The sequence below is a fragment of the Phalangium opilio genome, unplaced genomic scaffold, assembly GCF_054372755.1.
Source record: "Phalangium opilio isolate 3A_F unplaced genomic scaffold, DU_Popi_V2 ptg000105l_1, whole genome shotgun sequence".
NCBI lineage: Eukaryota > Metazoa > Arthropoda > Arachnida > Opiliones > Phalangiidae > Phalangium > Phalangium opilio.
In genome coordinates this window covers 3,063,493-3,084,902 of record NW_028324207.1, presented here as the reverse complement: position 1 = coordinate 3,084,902, position 21,410 = coordinate 3,063,493, and the positions used below count along the sequence as shown (strand labels likewise).

Below are 21,410 nucleotides of genomic sequence, written 5' to 3'. Positions count from 1 at the left end.
AATATTTTGGTTAAACTTTTTGTCAAGGTTTAAACACGCATGATTATTTTATTGGAATGTGCTAAAGATTTATTTTAAAAACACATTTGGTTTGATAATTGCTACGCTTATTTATAGCATGCAATTTGGAATTAAATTTCCCTGGTTGTTATTTATTTATAATATTCATTATAATTATTTTCCAGTAGATAAAAATTTTGTTTTTCACGTTTAAAGCATAATAGTTGCGTATTTTAAAGGGTTTCATTCATAACTTTATAAGGAAAATTATTAAACTATTTAATAGCCATATGAACTTATTAATTTGTCCCACTAACCAATATCCTACTATTGTTGGAGAATTTGTTTGACAATTATTTCCCCAATAGGCGTTACTATAAAGTATCTTCGGTCTTGATCAACTTGTTAATATGGGATGAAAACCACGAGACATGAAGCATTTTAAGAATAGCCGTAATCACGTGGGAATTTAATTTTATTTTCTTGCGCTACATGGTACTCTAGTTTCTCTAGGTCACATGAGTACCATATTTTCGGTCCCCCTCCGAATTTATAGTTTCGCCTATTGCGTTTACCAATATATATATATATATATATATATATTTCATCACCCTTGTAAATAAAATAACTAAACCATTTTTTTACAATTAATATTTCTGGAAGTTTTGCATATTCTCTATGTTTTTTTTAAGTTTTGAAGATTTTACACCAAAAAATCACTACCATTTTTAAAAAGCATCTTTAAGTATATTAGCAGTATTTTAACAAACTCCCCCTTCCCTTTTTTATACCTAAAAAATTTAACATTAAAACCCATGCTTACTATTTTTCTGGCTATTACATATTCTCAATTTTACAGTCCCATTGGACCGAATCCCATTCGACCGAAACCGGTTTTTGGTTTTTTATGGAGAATATATTTAAATTTCCAGCCCAATGGTGGGTTTATTTGGGAATTTATTTGAAAGAATTAGTTAATTAAATGTCTGTGAGGATTTCGAATCACCGCAGCAGCATGGTAGAATATCAGGCTTTTAATTCAGAGGCTCGGGTTCAAACCAGTGAAGGAAATTGTAAGTTAAGTTAGGTTAGGTTAGGTTAGGCTAGGTTAATAATATTTTATAAATCATTTAACTATTCTACGCCTTTTCTAAAATATTTATGTTTAGCTTCATTGACTTCTCAAATAATATGCCTTTTCCAAAACATTACTGTTATCAAATGTGGATGAGAGGGAAAGTATGACGATGGCCATAGAGCCTGTGTTAAAAAACGCGGACATCAAAGTTTCGCCCGAGGGGTCGGACTTCGGCCAAAATCCCGTACACTTACCCTGAAATCACTTTGAAAATCCTAAAATCCCACTGAAAATCCTAAAATCCTTTTGGAAATTATAAAATCCTAAAATCAAAATGAAAATCCTAAAATCCCAGTGAAAATTCTAAAATCCCTTTCAAAATCACGAAATTTGTATTAAAATCTAAAATGGCTTCTTGCTAAAACTCAGAGGCGACGGAGTATGCGCGAACACGATGTTAGAAAAGGAAATCTAGCTCCTGGCAAGAATTTTACACGGATACGGCATGGATTAACTAACGCTAGGGATTGTTCACTAACTGCGTTTCACATGTATTTCTATCGACAACTACATGTTCCGAATTATTCCTTGATTCCGCTCTGCATTCCCCCAATTTATTGGACCAAAACGGATGTAGATATATCGCCATCTCTACGCAAAATAAATCGTTTTTGCAAATTTTAAAGATGGCGGCGCCCAGTTTTAGGCGGGATTTTAATTTTGACGTCATAGGACACGTGATATTTGGTCCAATTTTCTTATAACTTCCGGTTAGGGATAGTGGCTGCTGCTAGGGGGTGTTGGGAACATGCATTAGGGGGGAACGAAAAATCCCTAGCATTAGTTAATCCATGGATACGGTTCCGCCTTTTTAAACCCACCCCATCCGCCTGTTGTTGATGGCTAACAGCCTAAGCTGGTAGGAGTTGACCTTACCAGGGATATTAGATGATTAATACATCTTATAACCCTGGCCTTATAAGTATCGTCCCCCATTATCCTTAGTCTTCCATGATCTACAGATGCATAAAACGCTCGACACCAGCTTCAGAGCTCACTGAAAGCTATTACATTGGACTTATCTGTGTGTCTGTCACCGCGTTTGCAGTTCTCAAATCGGAGCAAAGGTATTCGCAATATCCGAACCGCATTTGCAGTTCACAGTGAGCAATATTAGCATGTACTCCAGTATCATCGTTAGGGTTAAAATGTACGTGCCGATTGGCTAGGGTTATGAGAAACGCCTAGCCTCTCAATGGCAGGGCTTCCACCAACTGATCACGTAATTGCGGCATTTTACCTCGAAGAGTGACGTTGACGTCACGGAGAGGCATTACACTGGACGTACGATCTGGGGGTGTGTGTGTGTGAGTCTGTAACCGCGTCCGCAGTTGGCAAATCGGAGCAAACGTGTTCAGAGGAAGCAATTTTTGGCTTGTATACTCCTATCGTTAGGATTAAGAAGCATGCGGCGATCGGCTAGTGTTACGAGAAACTTCTAGCCTCGCAATGGCACGGCTTCCACCAAAGGATAACGCAATTGCGGGTTTGCTTATCCCTAAATTTCCAAAGTTGTTAAAGAGGCATACGCCTGAATTCAAAGATCAACAATAGCTATGTTTAAAATGACCTTTGGAATAAAGTTTTTTAAAAAAGATTTAGCTAGAATTAAGGTAAATTAATGACGATTATTTAATTTTTTAAGAAAAACCTCGTAATTGTGTCTCGACTAGGAGAGGTTTATTTTTGTTTCCCAACTTGTCTTATCATTTAATATGAACCAATTGCCTTCTAAATTTACAAAATCAGTGAAAATGATGGTCGCTACAAATCAAATGTTAAAAATAATTATGTTTAAAATTATTTTAGGAATAAAGTTTCTTAAAACGACTTAACTAGTACTAAGGTACATTTCTGACGATTAAAATAATTAATATCAACTATATTTATTTGGTTATTTAAGAAAAACCTCTTAATTTGGTAGTTAGCCCTTGTCTCACCTCGGAGAGGTTTATTTTGGTTTCGCAACTTGTTCTATTATTCTACAGATAACTCTCGGATAAATTTCTACTTCTTAATTGTATCAACATGTTACGATGAAAACTAGTAGATAGGCCGAGTGTTAAAAGTAATAAAAATCAATTTAATTTTAAGGGTTCTAAAACGGATCTGTTGTGACGGTCGGCTTATTTGTTAACATAACTAGCGCCACTGCCCTGATATGCATTAAATATGGTGTCAAAATATGATGAATGGGTGATCTACTTTAAATTTCGGTATTTACACTACGCTTAAGTGGTAGTATAGTAAATTGAATGAAAATAATATACTTGGGATTGAAATCCGACGATAATACACTGGCATAAAATTCAGCGCTCAGAACAATATAATAATAAGTTGAAAACTAAAATCAGGGTCAGATTCCCAAAATACCGTTCGAAATCCTAAAATAAGGGTCAAATTCCCAAACTACCGTTCAAAATCCTAAAATAAGGGTCAAATTTCCAAAATGCCGTTCAAAATCCCAAAATCCAGGTCAAAGTTCCAAATTCCCACTCAAAATTCTAAAATCCTAAAATCCAGGTCAAAATCCTAAAATCCAAGTCAAAATTCCAAAATCATTTTGAAAATCCCAAAATCTTGAAATAGCGTACACAAAATCGCTCCATGTCCGACCCCTCGGTTTCGCCAATAACTATTTAGTTTACTAGTGACTGATGGACTTGCAAACTCGCGACTGAAAGTAGTTCAGATATTTATGCTCCTTGGTTTAACCATAGCCCACTCGATCACGCGCATCACGACGCAAGCTGCTCGCGCTATAGCTTAATTACCGAGATTACACAATAGCAGACGACGGTAACCGCGTAACCGCGAATTAACACAAGACCTATTTTAAGGGAGTGAACAGTCCCAGTATAGCTACGCCAATAAAACGGTCAACTACGGCGAAACTCTGATGACTCGCGACTTTTGGCCATTTTCATACTTTTCCTCTCATCCACTTTTGCTGTTATGTTTGGTTAGGTTTGGTTTGGTTAAGTTAGGTTAGTAATTTTTTATAAATCATTTAACAATGTTACGCCTTTTGCAAAATATTGATGTTTTATACCTTCATTGACTTCTCAAATAATATGCCTTTTTCAAAACTTTACTGTTATGTTAGGTTAGGTTTGGGTTCGTTAAGTTAGGTTAGTAGTATTTTACAAATCATTTAACTATGGTACGCCTTTTCCAAAATGTTCATGTTTAGCTTCATTGACTTCTCAAATAATATGCCTTTTCCAAAACATTACTGTTATGTTAGGTTTGGTTAGGTTAGGTTTAGGTTAGGTTAGGTTAGGTTTGGTCAGGTTTGGTTAGGTTTGATTAGGTTTGGTTAGGTTAGGTTAGGTTAGGGTTAGGGTTAGGTTTAGGTTTAGGTTTAGGTTAGGTTTAGGTTTAGGTTTAGGTTAGGTTAGGTTAGGTTAGGTTTGGTTTGGTTTAGTTTGGTTTGGTTTGGTTAGGTTAGGTCAGGTTTGGTTTGGTTTGGTTAGGCTAGGTTAGGTTAGGTTAGGTTTAGGTTAGGTTAGGTTAGGTTTTGTCAGGTTTGGTTAGGTTAGGTTAGGTTAGGTTAGGTTTGATTTGGTTTGGTTTGGTCAGGTTTGGTTAGGTTTGGTTAGGTTTGTTTAGGTTTGGTTAGGCTAGGTTAGGTTACTTCTATTATTCGAACCTTACAGGAGGGATTTCTACAGTTATAGTAACTAGTTTTATCCTTTTTCTTATTCAATTGAAACAAGTAGCCATTATTAATGTAAAGAAAGCCGCCTTTATTAGCAATTCTCTCCATTATCAATCACTCTTAAAATTAAATTTTGCATTTCAAACATCAATATATCTATATCTATATAAATCAAAGTCCTGACTGACTGATATACTGACTGACTGACTGACAGACTGACTGATAATCAACGCCCAGCCCAAACCGCTTGCCCTAGAAGGCTGAAAATTTGCAGGAACGTTACTCATAAGTAGTAGGCGCGTACTAAGAAAGATTTTTCAATCCGCCGCCATCTTAAAAAATGGCGCCCAGAAATGTAAAAAATCTTTTCTATGCAACAAAGTCCGCGTGTTTGAACCGATTTCGCAAATATTTAGTACACTTGTTTCCTTTAACCTATAGAAGGGCTGAATGGTCTTTCGGGTTCGATTTGTCGCCATCTTTTTAAATGGCGGCCAGAAATTTGAAAACCCTTCTTTATGGAATAATGTCCGCGTGAAAAGTAATAAAAAATGTCCCGACGGACTGACGGGCAACGCCGAGTGCCTTCGCTCCTAGGGTGCTACAAAAAAATTGGTCATCAGTAAAATCTGCCCATTCTTTGTATCATTTTGATGAAAGTTCTTATTATACGCGAGCGACGCCGCGGGTAGCAGCTAGTATATATATATATAACGAAAACTGTAGGGTAAATAAATTCCTTAAAAAAAGTGAAAACGTTTGCTTTTTAAATCTTGATATATATTTTCCCAAAACCGCACATTTGGGCTGTTTTCGGTTGAATGGGAAACGCGTTCGGTCGAATGGGACACAAGGGATTATTGTTTTTGTTATTGTTGAAGGGGGTGGCGCGTCGCCGCTCCGAGCACCGATACCTAGGGTATATTGTGCGCCCCGAGCTTGTTAGACTACGAAGAGTCCTGTCGCCTCGATGAATCGGAGAATCCGATTGGCCGAGACAATAGAGAACTGGTGAGGTTCCATAGTATGCATGTCGAAATGCTCGAACCTCATGGCCGCGAGGTAGTCGCAGCTACAGAGGATATGGGAGGAGGTTTCCTCTACCTCCCGGCAGAACCTACAGAGCGGGTCATCAACGATGCCCAATAAGTGCAGGTGTCTATTCAGCCGGCAGTGTCCAGTGAGGAGACTGGTGACCAGCCTAATTTTGTTTTTGGTGAGGGCAAGCAGTTCCTTTGCCCTAGTGATAGAAGGACCCGGGACAAACTCCTTGGCCTGTCTCTGTCCATCCATGTCAAGCCAGAGCTGCAGTTGAAGTGCAGACATCCGGCAGTGAATCCTATGGCGAATGATGCCATGGGGGATGGGAACCGCAGGCTCTGGTCCGAAGAACTTCGCCTCAGCCCCCCTTTTGGCATACATATCAGCCCTCTCATTGCCCAGGTATCCGCAGTGCCCTGGCACCCACAGCAATTGAACCTTGTTGCGGGCAGCCAAAGAACCCAGCAGATCCAGACAGCTGAGCACCAGTCTGGAATCGACAAGGCACTGATTCAGCGCCTTGAGGGCGGCCTGACTATCCGAATAGATCTGAATCGTCCGTCCGCGATAGTTTTTCTTGTTGCAGAAATCCACGCATAAACAAATGGCCATGATTTCCGCCTGGAAAACGCTGGCATAGTTGCCAAGGCTCTCGTAAAAACCAAACTTCTTGGTCAAGCAGTAGACCCCGGCACCAACTCCAGAGTCCGTCTTAGAGCCGTCCGTGAACCAGACGGGGATTAAATGTGTATAAAAATTTTTTCATCACAGAATTATTCACTTGAGAGATTAACAAAATGATTATGGGTGTTCAAACGTTAATGTTAAAGTTAAACTGTTCACACTTTTAATTCAGTTAAAATTAATTATAGTTACTCATAGCTTTTCCCTGTTATCACTAATTATTCTCAAAAGCCTTTCTGGTTAGGACAAAAATCTCGGAGCTCTCTACGCTCGGTCAGGAATTTTTAAATGCAATGATCACATAATTGAATTTATACGAATTGTTTTATAGTTTTTATATGAAACGATAACAATTACTTTGCACTCTGAGCTGCGCTCCAAAATAACAAAATTGAATTCCGCCTTAGACCTTTCATTTAAATATCTAAACTCACAGATTGAGCTCAACAGACCATTAAAATATGTTTGATTATTAAAAAGAATAACGAAAATCTGTCATATCTTCCTACCTGATCCTTTTAAATAGCTTGATTTGGTGATTTTCAGTCACTTTTATGTCCCTTTTTGCTTACATTTTATTAAATATTAGTCACTTATTCATGTAAATTTAAATGTGTGTCTGTGTGAGCCCTTCAGTTTTTGATTAGATCTAGGTTCGATCAAAAGTGGATGAGAGGAAAAGTATGAAAATGGCCAAAAGTCGCGAGTCATTAGAAATTCGCCGTAGTTGACCGTTTTATTGGCGTAGCTATACTGGGACTGTTCACTCCCTTAAAATAGGTCTTGTGTTAATTCGCGGTTACGCGGTTACCGTCGTCTGATATTGTGTAATCTCGGTAATTAAGCTATAGCGCGAGCAGCTTGCGTCGTGATGCGCGTGATAGGGTGGGCTATGATTAAACCAAGGAGCATAAATATCTGAACTACTTTCAGTCGCGAGTTTGCAAGTCCATCAGTCACTAGTAAACTAAATAGTTATTGGCGAAACTTTGATGTCCGCGTTTTTTAACACAGGCTCTATGGCCATCGTCATACTTTCCCTCTCATCCACATTTGGTTCGATGTAACGCAATTTAAAGAATCTTACGTTTTCAATAAAATAAAATTATCCACACTCTAAATCTAACAATATATGAGTCCTATATAATCCTCTTATTCTGCGAAGGGCATCCTATTTTTCGCATCCCTTGTATTGCTGTTAAGGGGAGTGAACCATGTATGTGTGAGAAATCTTAGTAGTGAGAAGCGACAAGATGCAATTCCTATAAAATATGAAATGAAAAAGTAGTATAATATTAAACGTTCGTGATGTTCTCACACCTTTTGAACGCTCGAGAAGGGGCTCTAATTATCGGGCTGCGTGCGGGCCCAACAAACGTCGCTACGCCACTGGAGCAGTGTTTCCAAAACCACGTTTTAATCTACAAACCTATGACCCAATTGATTATTCCGTGTGGTTATTGCGCTGTTACTCAGTTGGTTACTCAGTTATTTAGTAGACCCGTGATGAACAAGGAAGGCAGTGCACGCGATTCCATTGATATTGCAATAGAATAGGGGACTGGTAAAAGTGAAAGCTTTGATGGTTCAAAAATCGTGGCAAGAGAAATTCAGTATAAAGCTAGGGTTCTAAAAGGAGTTGTGAAACGTATCTTATAATAGTTTGTAGAAATTTAGAAAAAATCTTTATACTCGTCCTGGAAATGAAATTACAACTTCAGAATCAGTTTTTGTATACATGTACAAGTACAGAAAGCCTTCCCTCACTGGGAGCCGATAAGTCGCGGTGAGGTTGCTTTCCCCATACACATCTAGAACACTTTCAGCTGGCTAGTAAGTTGATACATTTATTTTTAGTACATTTAGTAATTATTTATTTTCCCAAAAATACATTTAGTAATTAATTGTTTTCCCAAAAATACATTTAGTAATTTTTTATTTTCCCACAAGCACATTTAGTAATTATGTATTTTCCCACAAATACATTTAGTAATTATTTTTTTCCCAAAAATACATTTAGGAATTATTTATTTTCCCACAAATACATTTAGTAATTATTTGTTTTCCCACAAATACATTTAGTAATTATTTATTTTCCCACAAATACATTTAGTAATTATTTGTTTTCCCAAAAATACATTTAGGAATTATTTATTTTCCCACAAATACATTTAGTAATTATTTGTTTACCCAAAAATACATTTAGGAATTATTTATTTTCCCACAAATACATTTAGTAATTATTTGTTTTCCCAAAAATACATTTAGGAATTATTTATTTTCCCACAAATACATTTAGTAATTATTTGTTTTCCCAAAAATACATTTAGGAATTATTTATTTTTCATTTAATTCTTAGAATACATCAATAAATGTCTATGTAGTAATTTATATCTCGTAAACAAATTCCTACGCGTATTTTCGTTTTAAGAGTCATCGCGAATTTACAAAAATATTAGTAATTTCAATATTCTAAGTAATAAAGTAGTATATACTATTAACTTTGTATTCCCTAATTGGAACGCACCCTCACTAGATAATTCCATTTTTTAAGAACTTTGAAAAAGACTGGTTTCATTCACTGACACGCCTGACAAAAAATTTGTTTACGGTTACAATTATTGTGTTTCACTTAGTACTTTGGTTAGTTGAGTATTTGTCGAAGATTGCGTTAGCTATTTACACGCCATTATACATACTTCAGCTTATGTTCATTTCCAAGTGTCACTTATTTAAATAAACTTGGTTTCATCCTCGAACGACAATAAGAAATATAGTAGCTTAGTATCACCAAGAAGCGATATCTAGTTTATTAGGGAGATGGTAAAAGATGCCTAAGTATTCGCGCGACATAGTCCCAGTCCTCCTTTCAAAATACAAGCTGGGACGTAAAAGGAGGCCGGGCTAATTCGCCTCTGCTCAGTCGTCAGTAATTTTCGTCATTGGCGTCGCCCTGACGTTAGGATCAAGAACCAATGAGATGCTAATTATAATTTAGAGGCGGGGATTAACTCCGGACCTACGTTGGGACTGGAGGTAAAGCTAGAAATGTGGCGAATTTATACCTTCTCCCTTGTGAACTAGATATCACTTCTTGGTATCACAAAAGTGGACAAGGGGAAAGTGTGAAAATGGCCAAAAGTCGCGAGACATCAGAGTTTCGCCGTAATTGGCCGCTGAACCGGCGTAGCTATATTCACTACCGAAAGGTAGTCTTGTGCTAGTTCGCGGTTATCGTCGTCCGCTATTGTGTATGCTAAATTGAATTCGGTCGAATGCGGTCTCGCTCCATGTCTTAAAATTTGTAATCTTTGCTTACGGGTGGTGTACAATTTTGATGTGTGATTTAACCATGAAGATACCTATGCTTTGTGCAAATAAATACTAGTCTGAACAGACTCTTAGCCATGTCTTTGTTCGGATCGGAATCGTTTTAAATCAGTTTCCGGTTTAAAGTTCCGTTGCGAGGGTTTACATTCCTAACAATCCTCGTTTGATCCTAGTGATGTGCAGTGGTTCTCGAAATTGGAATCTTGTCAGTAGCTCGAGGGTGAAGACGAAAGAAGCGACTCCAAGCATTGCTGCCCACAATCGGAACTTGGCTTCAATGTCCTTGAACCCGAGTACGTGGACTTCATTCTCAGCCGTCGAATGTTGAGGTTCCAATTCGATGTGAAAGTCTCTCTCGAACACGCGGTGAAATGCTGTGATTTGGCTGGTTTCCAAGAAAGACCGCAATCTGAAATCACGAAATGGTGAGATACTTTAATTTTTCACTTCAGTTACTTAAATCAGGCTGCAAAATTTGTCCGTGTGATTAATGCCGACTTTATTTGATAGTTTCAAGGTACACACGACACTTTGGGCCGGGATTTTAAAAATGATTTTCCCCAAAGTAACACTAGGCCTATGAAGAGTTGACGATAATTAAGCCGATTTCGATTAAAATGCGCGAGTTATGAAAATGGTCTACGGGATCAATCGGCAGTTGGAAGTGGAACTGCTATAAATTTCCATTTTACTACGCATCGGTTCCACGAGCAATAACGTAACGCGATACGAAGCTCTTGAACTCGCCATTATGGGAACGAGTGTAGTTGTATAATAATTAGCATTTTTCCAGCGTTATTAGTCAATGCGCGTGAACGCCAGTTGAGGTATAGAATTATGGAAGAAGACTCAAGTAGTACGAGAACGTAGACTGTTCGTGCATTAAGAAAGTTAACGAACCTTTGGTTGATGTTCTTCAGAGCTCTCGGATTCATTGTTGCATTGTTAACTGTGAGCACTAGCGGTTGTTCCAAGTACTTGGCCGAACCAAGATGAAAATGCAATAGTTTCAGCTTTGGCTCATCGAAGTGCACTAACAAGCCCATCTGTAAAGTAGGTAAATCTCCAAACCATATTTCCTTTCCTGACTGTAAGTCTCCCGCTTCTAAGCGTTTTGCTCGCTGATGCCAGAGAGTTTTCATTTCAGTCTGTTTGAATTGAAATTTTATTAATGGACTTTAGGAATGAGATTAAAGTGTTCAAAAATCTCCACCGATTGTTTAACACGGTCTTCGATTAACTCAGAAATGAAAACTTTGACGTCGGGTACTTTCAATAAATCCCTTGCACTGTTAATGTTTTCTATCTTCTGAGACGAGAAATTGGCTTTCAAGACTCCGTTGAACAAATTGGCGAAAATCACTACTATCAAGAGATAGACTCCAACGCTGAAGCGAATCGCCAGTGACGAAGGAATGTCGAAGCCTGCACCAACACAAACCAATAGAAAAATTGAGTGCTTGAAGGCACTGTTCATTTTGCTTGACTAAAACCATTCACTGTACTGGACGTGTGGGTGTGTCTGTGTGCTGCAACCAAGGGGACCGCGTTCGCAGTTTGCAAATCAAGCAAACGTGTTCGCAAATTCAATACCGCATTCATAGTTCAAGGAAGTTCGAAAAAGTTGTATTTCACTACCTTAGCTATTCCGCGTTTAATAGTGGCTTTAAAGAATAAGGGCGGTTTTTTTTAGAACTCCACATTATGTCTCAATGTTGTCAACGCCATTATCCTCAGAACTTGCTCGTTAAAACGTATTATATCCTCAACTTCGTTTATAAATAATCGTTTATCCACTAATTTACGGAAAATGGATAGAAAGGGTTATTTTTTTCCTTTTCTTTAGATTGGATGTATTTATAACTTTGCGCGTCCATCATAGATGGCGTGCAAAATTGATATATTTATACGGCATCTTTCGTGTTTAGTGTTTACGCGTGGGACGGTCCGAGACAGGCAAGGGGGGCTCACGCTCCCTTCGGAATTTTTTCTCTCTCCAACAACTCGCTTGTGTGACGTCACACTAGACCACCGCGGCTCTGCTTGGCGTAGGAATCAGGGCGCGCGCTTTAAAATTTTTGTAACTAACTGCCCCTTAATTTCCAAAATTTGAAAAGCCCGACGCGATAAATTGTTCGACTCTGGAGACTCTACCTTTTCCCAAAATGGCTCCGAAATAAAAAAAGAGTTTTTGAGCAGCGACGGACATCATTGATCCTGGATTTCTCTTCACTCGCTTGTGAATGATATCAATCATCGTTAAGACTCCCATGACGCAAAGCAACCCGCTCCAAACCTGAAAAAGTGTTTTCAGAGAAGAAACGATTATGAATTACTTTGCCAAAAAATAGACGTAATTACAAGATGGCTCTCAAGCAAAGGGCACTAAAAACAGAGATCTTGGATACACTTCACATACTTAAAGATATACGTTCTTCAGCTTTACACGAAAAGAAAATTCTACATTTTTTATATACACTCCATTCTACATCATTACACGAACAGCAGATAATTTGGAACTGAAGGAAAATGTTTTCCCCGAATTGTAACTCGTTCCTCGACGACTAAATCTGAGTTTGATATTTCTTAGCTCTAATTGTTACGTTACGTTTGGTCATAGCTTTTATGTAGGGAACGATTTCAATATCGCGGTGTAATCATGTTACACCAAAAGTCTGATAAGACTTTCATGAAGTCTTATCAGATTTTTGGTTACTCCACCCTATAGCTGGAGGCTCCTAGCAGCCCACAAACTAAAGGATATGTTTATTTAGTATTTGTAGACGGTACAAAACTCTCTAGACTCACACCAATGGAAATAGTTTTTAAATCGTCGAAGGCTCCGACTGGAGCAGCGTTGAACGTCAGATTTTTGGCAGACATTAATCTTTGATGGGCGTACATGAATGGCACTGTGAATGTTGCAAACCTACTATCTCGCATTGAAAATTCGTAACTCATTGGCACTACTGTCAGGTCCGCTTTCTGGAAATGCGTATGTGAAAAACAGTTTATATGTAGTTGGCCCTTAATGGCAGCATGAAGAGTTGAAAGAAGTTGAACTCATTTGCTTTAAAATTATACAGTGAAATGAAAAAAGGTTAATGAAAAATAACGCCTTGCTTTTAAACTATTTTCACGTTGCCTGAAATGTATTCTCGACCATTTTTACTTTGAATTTCCAAGCAAAGCTCGACCATCCATTTTAAATAGGCCTTGTCAAGAAAACTAGAGTGCTCTCAGGTTGAGAAGATTTCACCTACTAGAGTTTTGGCGGAGAACGTTTCGTCAGTGAGACACGATCTAACACGTTACTACGTCACACTTGTTACGCATTTGACTTATTTAAACTTTGCGGGTCAAATTGTTTTGTATTACTCGTCGCTAGGGGTCGCTAACGAACTAGTCAAAGCAGGCTACAATAAACCTTAGAACAAATATGGCACCCGAACATCGTGGTTGTTTTTTCTCATTCTTAATTAACACTCGAAAGAACCAGCCATTATAATTAGTTAAGAGTGAAAGAAACCGAACTAATATAAAAGAAAGTAAAACACTCGAGGACCGTCGCTCGGTCGAATTTTTCAGAACAAGAAAGAGCAATTCTCTGGCAGTTTTTGGGGCCAGTGGAAAACGCGACTCTGGGCGAGTGTTGCACTCGTGTTCCCAGTGACGGACGAAAACTGGCCCAGAGTGCGCTTAGAGTGCTCTAGTGCAGTCGGTGGACTTAAGTTTTTTAGTCAAGGCGTTGCTTGTTGCAATTTCGACATCTGCATTACATATTCTCCTAGCGAGATTTGCCAGAAGTAAAAGACAGCCTGCGCAGCGGGAGATGTGCAAATTTTCAAATGTTCCTCTCTTATCTGGATTAGGCTTGCTTTTCAACTTGAATAGAGTAATGTCAGTTTTACGTATGCAAATGTCATACCCTTGTATCTCTTTGCTCAGTGTCATCCCCCTACCAGGCGCGTACAGTATCCACTCTTACAAAAGCGCGCCTAGAGGGAGGGATACACAGTCTACTCCCCTCTCTACCGACACTACTCTATAGCACACAATGAAACCGAGGGTGGGGCGCTTAATTCAAACTTAGGGCTAAAATGTTTTATTTATAGTGACAAACCTCAAAGGAATCATCATCACCATCATTCACATGTATGTACCTTAAAATATAAGCTCAATTATAAAAGCGTCTTTTACAACTTCAAGAGCAAAACCAAGGGGGAGTACCCCGTTATAAACCTTGAACAAATTTCAATATAATACAAATTTCATCGAAAACCATAAAACTAATCCGACTTTTTGGTGAGAAACTCAGAGAAAGACTAAATTTTCTCATAGAGATAACGTAGAAATGTTTTTCCAAGTGAGGGTAAAATAGTAAACGTTATAAAGACAAGTCACGCAAATACAATTTCCGCATTAGCTACGTGTGGTTGGCGGTGTGGAAGCCGTGTTATTCGTATGAGCTAACGTAGTAAATTATTCGTGTTTTCTCTTTCGCTAAGGTAATATTCGAGATTACCCAACAGTTGGGGTACTTTAAGTTCTTACCACGCCTAGCTAAAAAGGTCTTTTCCTCTATCCAACATACACACTCACAGATCATAATCTGAAATATATTTCACACTCGTAGCTAAAAACCGATTACAACAACCGATTGAAGGGTCAACGACAACTATAATAAATAACAGCAACACAGCCTTTATAAATTAATAAACAAGTTGGAAAAACCAAATTATTACCTCTCCGAGTCAAAAGGTCTTCTACTTCAAACTTATTTTATTTACCTAGATATGGAATTATTTCTCATTTTTGAAGTAAAAATTTACGAATTATTGAAGCAGTATTCCAAGCATAGCTAATATACAGTAAAGCAGACGACATAAGGATAAGTCTTGGACACATGGAAATCAGTCAATGGGGAAAAGAACAGGAAATGAAGTGTATAAATTTTGGAGAGATATAACCTTGTGTGTTTGTAAAGGCGCAATTGTCTACGCTTCAGCTGTTTACCCGATATACTCATAGCTACATTCACAACTGGTTTGCAGTGTAAACACTATCGTCTCGTCTCACCTTAACAATATTCTTTCTTTGCCATAAAGTTATTTAACACCAAATCTGATTTGTGGCTAGACGCACTGAAAGTGAATGCACACCATAAAAAGAATGAAAACTCTGTAGCTATACAACCCGTTTACCATTAGCCCTTTCAAGGATCAAATTGCCACCGCATGATCTTTTTGGAGAAGAACGTAACCGTAAATTTCATACGCAACAAAACGGTTAATTTAATGGAAACTTCATTAATAATTAATTTCTTTTAATCATAGATTTAAATATGATAAAGCGGTAAATTTAATTCCAGCTAGTAGCGTTTTTGGTATCATTTCGCTTCGGTTAATTTTACGGAAATTTCTTAAAGTGTACGGACAATATTAAATTTGTTTTTGCTTAGACGCGTATTCAAGGCAATTTTTAACAGCTAAGACTTGTACTCCACCTAAATTTGCTCTTGGTTAACGGTGACCTGGCATACTTTACCGGAGATGTTTATTATTTTCAAATATGTAATAAGTCATTCTGTGGACAGAGTATTTAGGTAAATCCCAAAGCGGCTAGGAAATTAAAATTTATTATCCAATTAAAGTTTATTTAGAAAATTTTAAATTTCATTCAAATAAGAGGATTAAATTTAATATGATATCATAAAGGTCACAACTATAGTCCATGAAACACGGAAACTCAATGCGCAATTTCTTCAAACTCAAAAAACTCCGAGGCAATAATCGACTATTTCGACAATCTTACAGCGTCAAGTTAACGTCACAACGAACACTATCTTTAAACTAAAACGTTTTCAGATTTTGATAACTTACCTATCCAGAGAAACTCAATACGCTTACGTTATAGACCTCTTCTTCCATATTTTAAGCAAATAGAAGCACCTTGTCCAACAGCAGATTTACGCTCCGATTTAGAGACACAAAATGATCGAATCTACAGCGTGTCCTAACCATGAGAAGTCAAAACGAGTTTTACCACCAGAATCGACCGAAGAGTCCAATTATGTCCGCATACTCTTTTTGTTGTCGCATCATTATCCTGTAAAAACAGAGCGTTAATAGTGTTTCGACACCATTTAGTTAAAACGTTCATTTCTAATCACGAGAACAGACTTGGATTAACAGCGCCAAACGAAGAGCCAATCACCCTCAGATTCCCGGTCCACCTATTACGAATTACGCGCTATAATTCTAGCGCTGTCAAGAATAGGCTTTTAAAGATTACGCGTCATAATTTTTGCACAAGCGAGGGTGCAGACTTGTTCACTGGCTACGCTAAGAGGCTGCCCCCCCCCGACGCCAAGTTGGAATGATTCCTTTTTTGAAATGATGGCATACGCGAGAAGCAATCACGGAGTGTGTTATTAAAGTCATTTAAAAAGTCCACTTCGTTTTGCACGCACATTTGCGAAATCAAAACTATAGAAACTCGACAGCGTTACGACGCCTTGAAGTTAAAAAGTTTATTTCTAAAGATGCATTTTCAATCAAGATTTTTTGATCCAAAAATAAGCCTCTGCGTCTGAAGTAATGTTCAGTCAAAGGCAGGAACACAAATTGTCGATGGTTTTCAAACAAGCTTCAAATTCAGTTCAAGAAGCGGATATCTAAAAGAGTTTGATATTTGCTTCTTATTCTCATTAAGTTTTATCCGATTAAAGTAAAAGTAATTGAGTTACGCCCTCTTTAGTCAATTTTACTCATTTAATGCTTGTTTGAAAACGATCCGAGTTGCGGCTTTTCGATTTCGATTTTTTTTCAGTCTTCGGAAGCCCGTCAAAAGTTCGAAAGGGAAGGCCAAAGGCAAAAGCTTGGAAAAAAAGTTGACTGAAAATGGTCCTTAATTTAAAGACAGGGATATAATCTCGGTTTACATGCGAAAAGCTGCAATAATGGCGTTGGTAATGATGGTTCAATATCAGGAAAAATAGCTAGCATACCGGTAATTAAAGTTTCGATTAGATCTTCTTACTGGGCGGAAAAATCAGAACGGAATACGATGGAAAGAAGATCAATGGAAATATTTCACGACAATTGCATGGCGTAATTGCCGTTTGGTTGGACAGATATTTTTCGGTTCTGGTTTTCCACCAATGAAGGTTTTGGTAATGGTCTTTGATAAGGTATGCTTCGAGCTAAAAGAAACAAGTTGGGAATCCAAAAATAACCTCTCCGAGTCGAGACGCAATTAAGAGGTTTTCCTAAATTATTGAATAACTATAATTGATATTAACAGAAATACATGAACCGAAATTATCGGAGACATATTCCTCTAACGCTAGAGGCAAGTTCTCTCAGTTTCCCCTCCTTAGGCGCCGTATTTTATAGCCCCCTGTTAGAAATACAATCATCTCTGATTCAAGAGTGAGCTTTGAATACGCTACCTAGCGATTGCTACAAGAAGCTTTGTTTATATACAGACTAAAAATATACTGTGGGAAAGTGTCTCTTTTAGTCTTTGTAATAATGGCAGTCTGCTCTGCTTGTAGGGATTAACCAGAAGTGAAAATTTAATCAAGTGCCTTATTTTTAATCAAAAAGTTTTTACGCAGTGTAATTTGTTTTTAATGAACAAACCAAAAGAGCATAAGTCCGTGGTTTGCAACTTAATTAAAACGCAAGAAAACCCACAAAAATTTGAACTTTCCTCTAAGCCTTTGATCAAAACTGTTAATGTTGCAACGCAGTACTTTTCATTGCCCTTAAATATTATAAACAAGGCAAAAACAATAGACAAATTTTCTAATACCCCTGTTAATAGCAAATCTAATAATGATCAGAAACGCGAACCACCGACCAACCAGTGCACCACTGACCACTAGGCCTAGGTTTGCAGACGACGTCACGACGATTTTAAAGAAAGAAAAAAAATTGTTTGGCTGTCACCATGCCAGCGAAATTACCCATGATTCCAAAAATATTTTTCCCGCTGCCGCGGGAGGGTAAAATTTACTAAGCTTCCTTCTAGACTCCCTCCCCATTCACTCGGAGACATTGCCTGTGGCGAAAAAAAGCCTCGTAGATAATTTCGGTTCATGTATTTCTGATATAAACTATTTTAATCGTCATTAATTTACCTTAATTCTAGTTAAATCGTTTTAAGAAACTTAATTATTTAAGGAAATTTAGGGTATATAAGGCGATTGATTCGCAAGACGCAATTGCGTTAACCTTGGTGAAGCCCTGCCATTGGGAAGCAGGACAGCTTGACGTTTCTCGTAACCCTGGCCGGTTGCCGCCTACTTCTTAATCCTAACGATGGGAGTAGAAGCCAAAAATTGCTTTCTGCGAACCCGTTTGCTCCGATTAGCCAACTGCGAACGCGGTGACAGACACACGCAGCCTGGATTGCCTAACCCTAAAGCGTACTACACATTAGCGCGTTTTGAAGCGTTGCGTAGCGTATGCGTTTTGCCGCGTGAACGTTGTCGTCCGCCACGGGTGGCGCGACGAACCGCAGCAAAAAACTTTTGTTTTAGGTCGTCTGCTATTTTCCCAACTTTTCTGAAAAACTTCAGGTGACAATGTCGAGTAGTGATACCGATTTGAATACAGATCTTCTTGTGGCGTTATTAATAATACACAGGCGCCGTAAAAGGAAAAATCGAGTTATATGGATGCATCCTTACCTAAAAAGAAGGAAACAACTTTCCGAGTTCAATACTTTGGTTTCCGAATTCAGAATTGAGAATCACGAACTTTATTTTGCTTATTTTCGAATGATGCCAAAAACAATGGATCACTTATTGGGTTTGATTGGAAAAATGATTTCAAAGGCTCATACTAATCTTCGAGAGCCGATATCTGAAAAAGAAAGGTTAGCCTTAACGTTGCGATATTTAGCAACAGGCGATTCTATGCAAACTGTGTCTTTTTCCATGCGGGTTGGAAGGTCAACCACGTCTCAAGTGATCCGGGAAACATGCAAGATAATTTGGAAAGTTCTTCAACCAACTTATATGCCTCCTCCTAGTTTGTCTCAATTCAAGTGTGTGAGCGATGCATTCTTTTCCAAATGGCAGTATCCAAACTGCATAGGCGCTATTGATGGAAAACACATCCGAATCCAAGCCCCTCCAAACTCTGGCACGGAATACTTCAACTACAAGAAATTTTTCAGTGTGATACTACTTGCTGTATCTGATGCCGAATATAGGCTAATAACTGTTGACATTGGCGATAGTGGCCACCAGAGTGACTCTGGAGTGTTAAAAAATTCAGTCTTTTGGAATATGTTGACAACTGGGCAAATATCAATTCCACCCCCAAGAATGCTTCCGGGAACAAACTCTAGCATACCCCTCGCACTCATTGGAGATGGGGGATTCCCACTGAGCAAGTTTTTGATTCGGCCTTACTCCGAAAACAATATAACTTTGCCGGAACGGATTTTTAACTATCGGCTTTCAAGAGCTCGACGCATCGTAGAAAACACATTTGGTATTCTTTCAGCCAGATGGAGGTTACTTCTTAGGCCAATTACAGCTTCTGAAGAAACAATTATTGAAGCAATTAAAGCAATTTGTGTTCTTCACAATTTCCTGAGACAAATTGAAATAAACAAAGTTTCCAATGTTCCTCGCTATTGTCCTCCTAGTTTTGTGGACCGTGAAACGAATGATGGCACACTTATTGAAGGCCAGTGGAGAAATGAATTCCTTTCGCGAAATATCGCCTCAATTGAACAAGACCCACCAAGAAATACCTCCAGGGAAGGCGAGGCTCAACGAAACAAACTGAAAATGTATTTCAATTCAAGAGAGGGAGCCATCTCTTGGCAGTATGAGCGAGCATAAAAAAAACAATACATCAGTTTTCGATAAAACAAACATTTTAATAATATGGATACATTGAAAGTGGTTTTGTTAAAATGGAATAAAGACTATAGTTTTAAACATGAAAAATGTGGAATACTGTATAATATTATTTAAAAGTGTTATTATGGCGGAGGGAGATTAGAATATTTTCATATCACTAAAATTCATCACTGAGAGTCTTGGCATATCAAGCCTCTTAAAACTGGTTTTAAATTCAAAAAAAAAACTTGCAAGCTTTACCCTTGAAATTATAATTCATAGGAGAAAGCTGAGTATTATAATATCTCCATAGACAATATGATAAAATTATTAAAACTTCAACTAAATTAGGAACTCTGAAGTACCAGTATTTTTAAAATGATAAATATGAAAAATTTGTCTTCCAAAGCAGTTCTATTAATTTCATTCTTCATCAAACTCAACTTCAAACAAGACTTCCTCTATGCGCTTCCTGGCAATGCCTTGCTTTTTTGGGCACAATTTTTCCATTCGGTCAACCAGTGACATACAATACAGCTCCAAAGATGATTTGGGTTTTATATCATCCCTCGGTTTGTTTACATTAGTGGCAATTGACTTTAAAATTTCAATCTCTATTTCGTCCCGCTTTCTTTTGAATTTAGCATTTTTATTTTCATAAGATAATTTTTCAGGTTGCATTTTATTTGCTTCATTTGCTTCACTGCAAAAAAAAAGGAATAAGCCATATACCCAATCATGGGAACCATCATGTTCAAGCGATGTTTGCAAAATAATCAATAATCTACAGATCAGGCCATCGTGAGGCCCTATTTTAACAATGTAAACACAGCTTCAACATACAGCCTGTTAATATATGAATTTCAGTACTCTCTAGTTTCATTCTGGTTTTCATCTACATCATCCAATTTATCTCGGTCTCCATCAAAAACATCCACTTCCAAACTTTCAGGAATGACATAACCGTGAGCTGAGTTTGAGGCTGAATCATCGTCAGGATGAACGACATTGCTTACAGTGCTATATATAAAAAGGTTTATTGTTTTAACTTTTCATTCATTTTTCTCAATCGTCTTTCGTACATTGACCATTGATAATTAATGAAATTAAATTACTTTCTGTGTTTGATATGGTCACTCAAAAAACTCAGGGTCTCGTAAAGAGACCATTTTTTAATTGCAAGTGCTTCTGAGCCAGTTGGAAGGGCCGCTGCCTTTTTTTCTCTGGAAAACCTATCACGAAGCAATTTCCATCTCTTCTTGATAAGTTTGACATCTTCAATGAATTGAAATAATTTATGGGTTAATTAAACTGTTTCACCTTAAGCATGCAAATATAAAAGAGAAAGAGTGAGATTGTGACTCGGAGAATGCCAATCTCTCTCTCTCTCAGGAGTACTTCTTTATGAGATTAGATCATACAAAAAGTTCAAAAACGTTAAAAAACCTGAAACATTTAGTTGTTCGGCTATTTCTGACCATACTCTTTCTTTTACTCGAAAAAGTTTAAAATCGGGCCTCCTCATGTCATATAGAATTGGTTTATCTCTTATATATTCAATCAAAGCTTCGTCCTCGAAATCCGCCATTTTTGTGTTTGAAATTGAATAAAAAATTCGCCAGAGCGGCCAGACGTCGCTATCAACGTAACGGACGGTAACGCAAGGTTTGGCGCGAACTTTCAAACGCGGC

General features: G+C 37.8%; 3 protein-coding genes across 4 annotated transcripts in view; all 3 read right to left on the bottom strand.

Moving 5' to 3' along the window:
- Positions 1-21,410, bottom strand: part of LOC149625305 (lipid transport auxiliary protein 1-like) — a 62,552-nt gene that overhangs the window by 10,113 nt on the left and 31,029 nt on the right. The window lies entirely within an intron of this gene.
- Positions 10,695-13,618, bottom strand: LOC149625307 (uncharacterized). Its single transcript, XM_089851736.1, has 3 exons — positions 12,663-13,618; positions 12,009-12,150; positions 10,695-11,279 (listed from the first exon to the last, which is right to left on the bottom strand). The coding sequence occupies exons 1-3, from the start codon at positions 12,813-12,815 to the stop codon at positions 11,023-11,025; spliced, it is 552 nt and encodes a 183-aa protein (XP_089707862.1). The 5' UTR covers positions 12,816-13,618; the 3' UTR covers positions 10,695-11,022.
- Positions 19,746-21,306, bottom strand: LOC149625306 (uncharacterized). The gene is made up of 4 exons (XM_089852107.1): positions 21,166-21,306; positions 20,835-20,994; positions 20,590-20,739; positions 19,746-20,422 (listed from the first exon to the last, which is right to left on the bottom strand). The coding sequence occupies exons 1-4, from the start codon at positions 21,242-21,244 to the stop codon at positions 20,143-20,145; spliced, it is 669 nt and encodes a 222-aa protein (XP_089708233.1). The 5' UTR covers positions 21,245-21,306; the 3' UTR covers positions 19,746-20,142.

Excerpts from the sequence above, each read along its gene's own strand:
- LOC149625306 (XM_089852107.1), bottom strand. The coding sequence starts at position 21,244 with ATGAGGAGGCCCGATTTTAAACTTTTTCGAGTAAAAGAAAGAGTATGG. Across the intron at positions 20,740-20,834 it reads GACCATATCAAACACAGAAA|CACTGTAAGCAATGTCGTTC; the intron begins GTAATTTAATTT and ends TTTTATATATAG. Across the intron at positions 20,423-20,589 it reads AACCAGAATGAAACTAGAGA|TGAAGCAAATGAAGCAAATA; the intron begins GTACTGAAATTC and ends TTTTTTTTGCAG.
- LOC149625307 (XM_089851736.1), bottom strand. The coding sequence starts at position 12,815 with ATGAGTTACGAATTTTCAATGCGAGATAGTAGGTTTGCAACATTCACA. Across the intron at positions 12,151-12,662 it reads TAAAAACTATTTCCATTGGT|GTTTGGAGCGGGTTGCTTTG; the intron begins GTGAGTCTAGAG and ends ACACTTTTTCAG. Across the intron at positions 11,280-12,008 it reads CGGAGCCATTTTGGGAAAAG|GCTTCGACATTCCTTCGTCA; the intron begins GTAGAGTCTCCA and ends GTGTTGGTGCAG.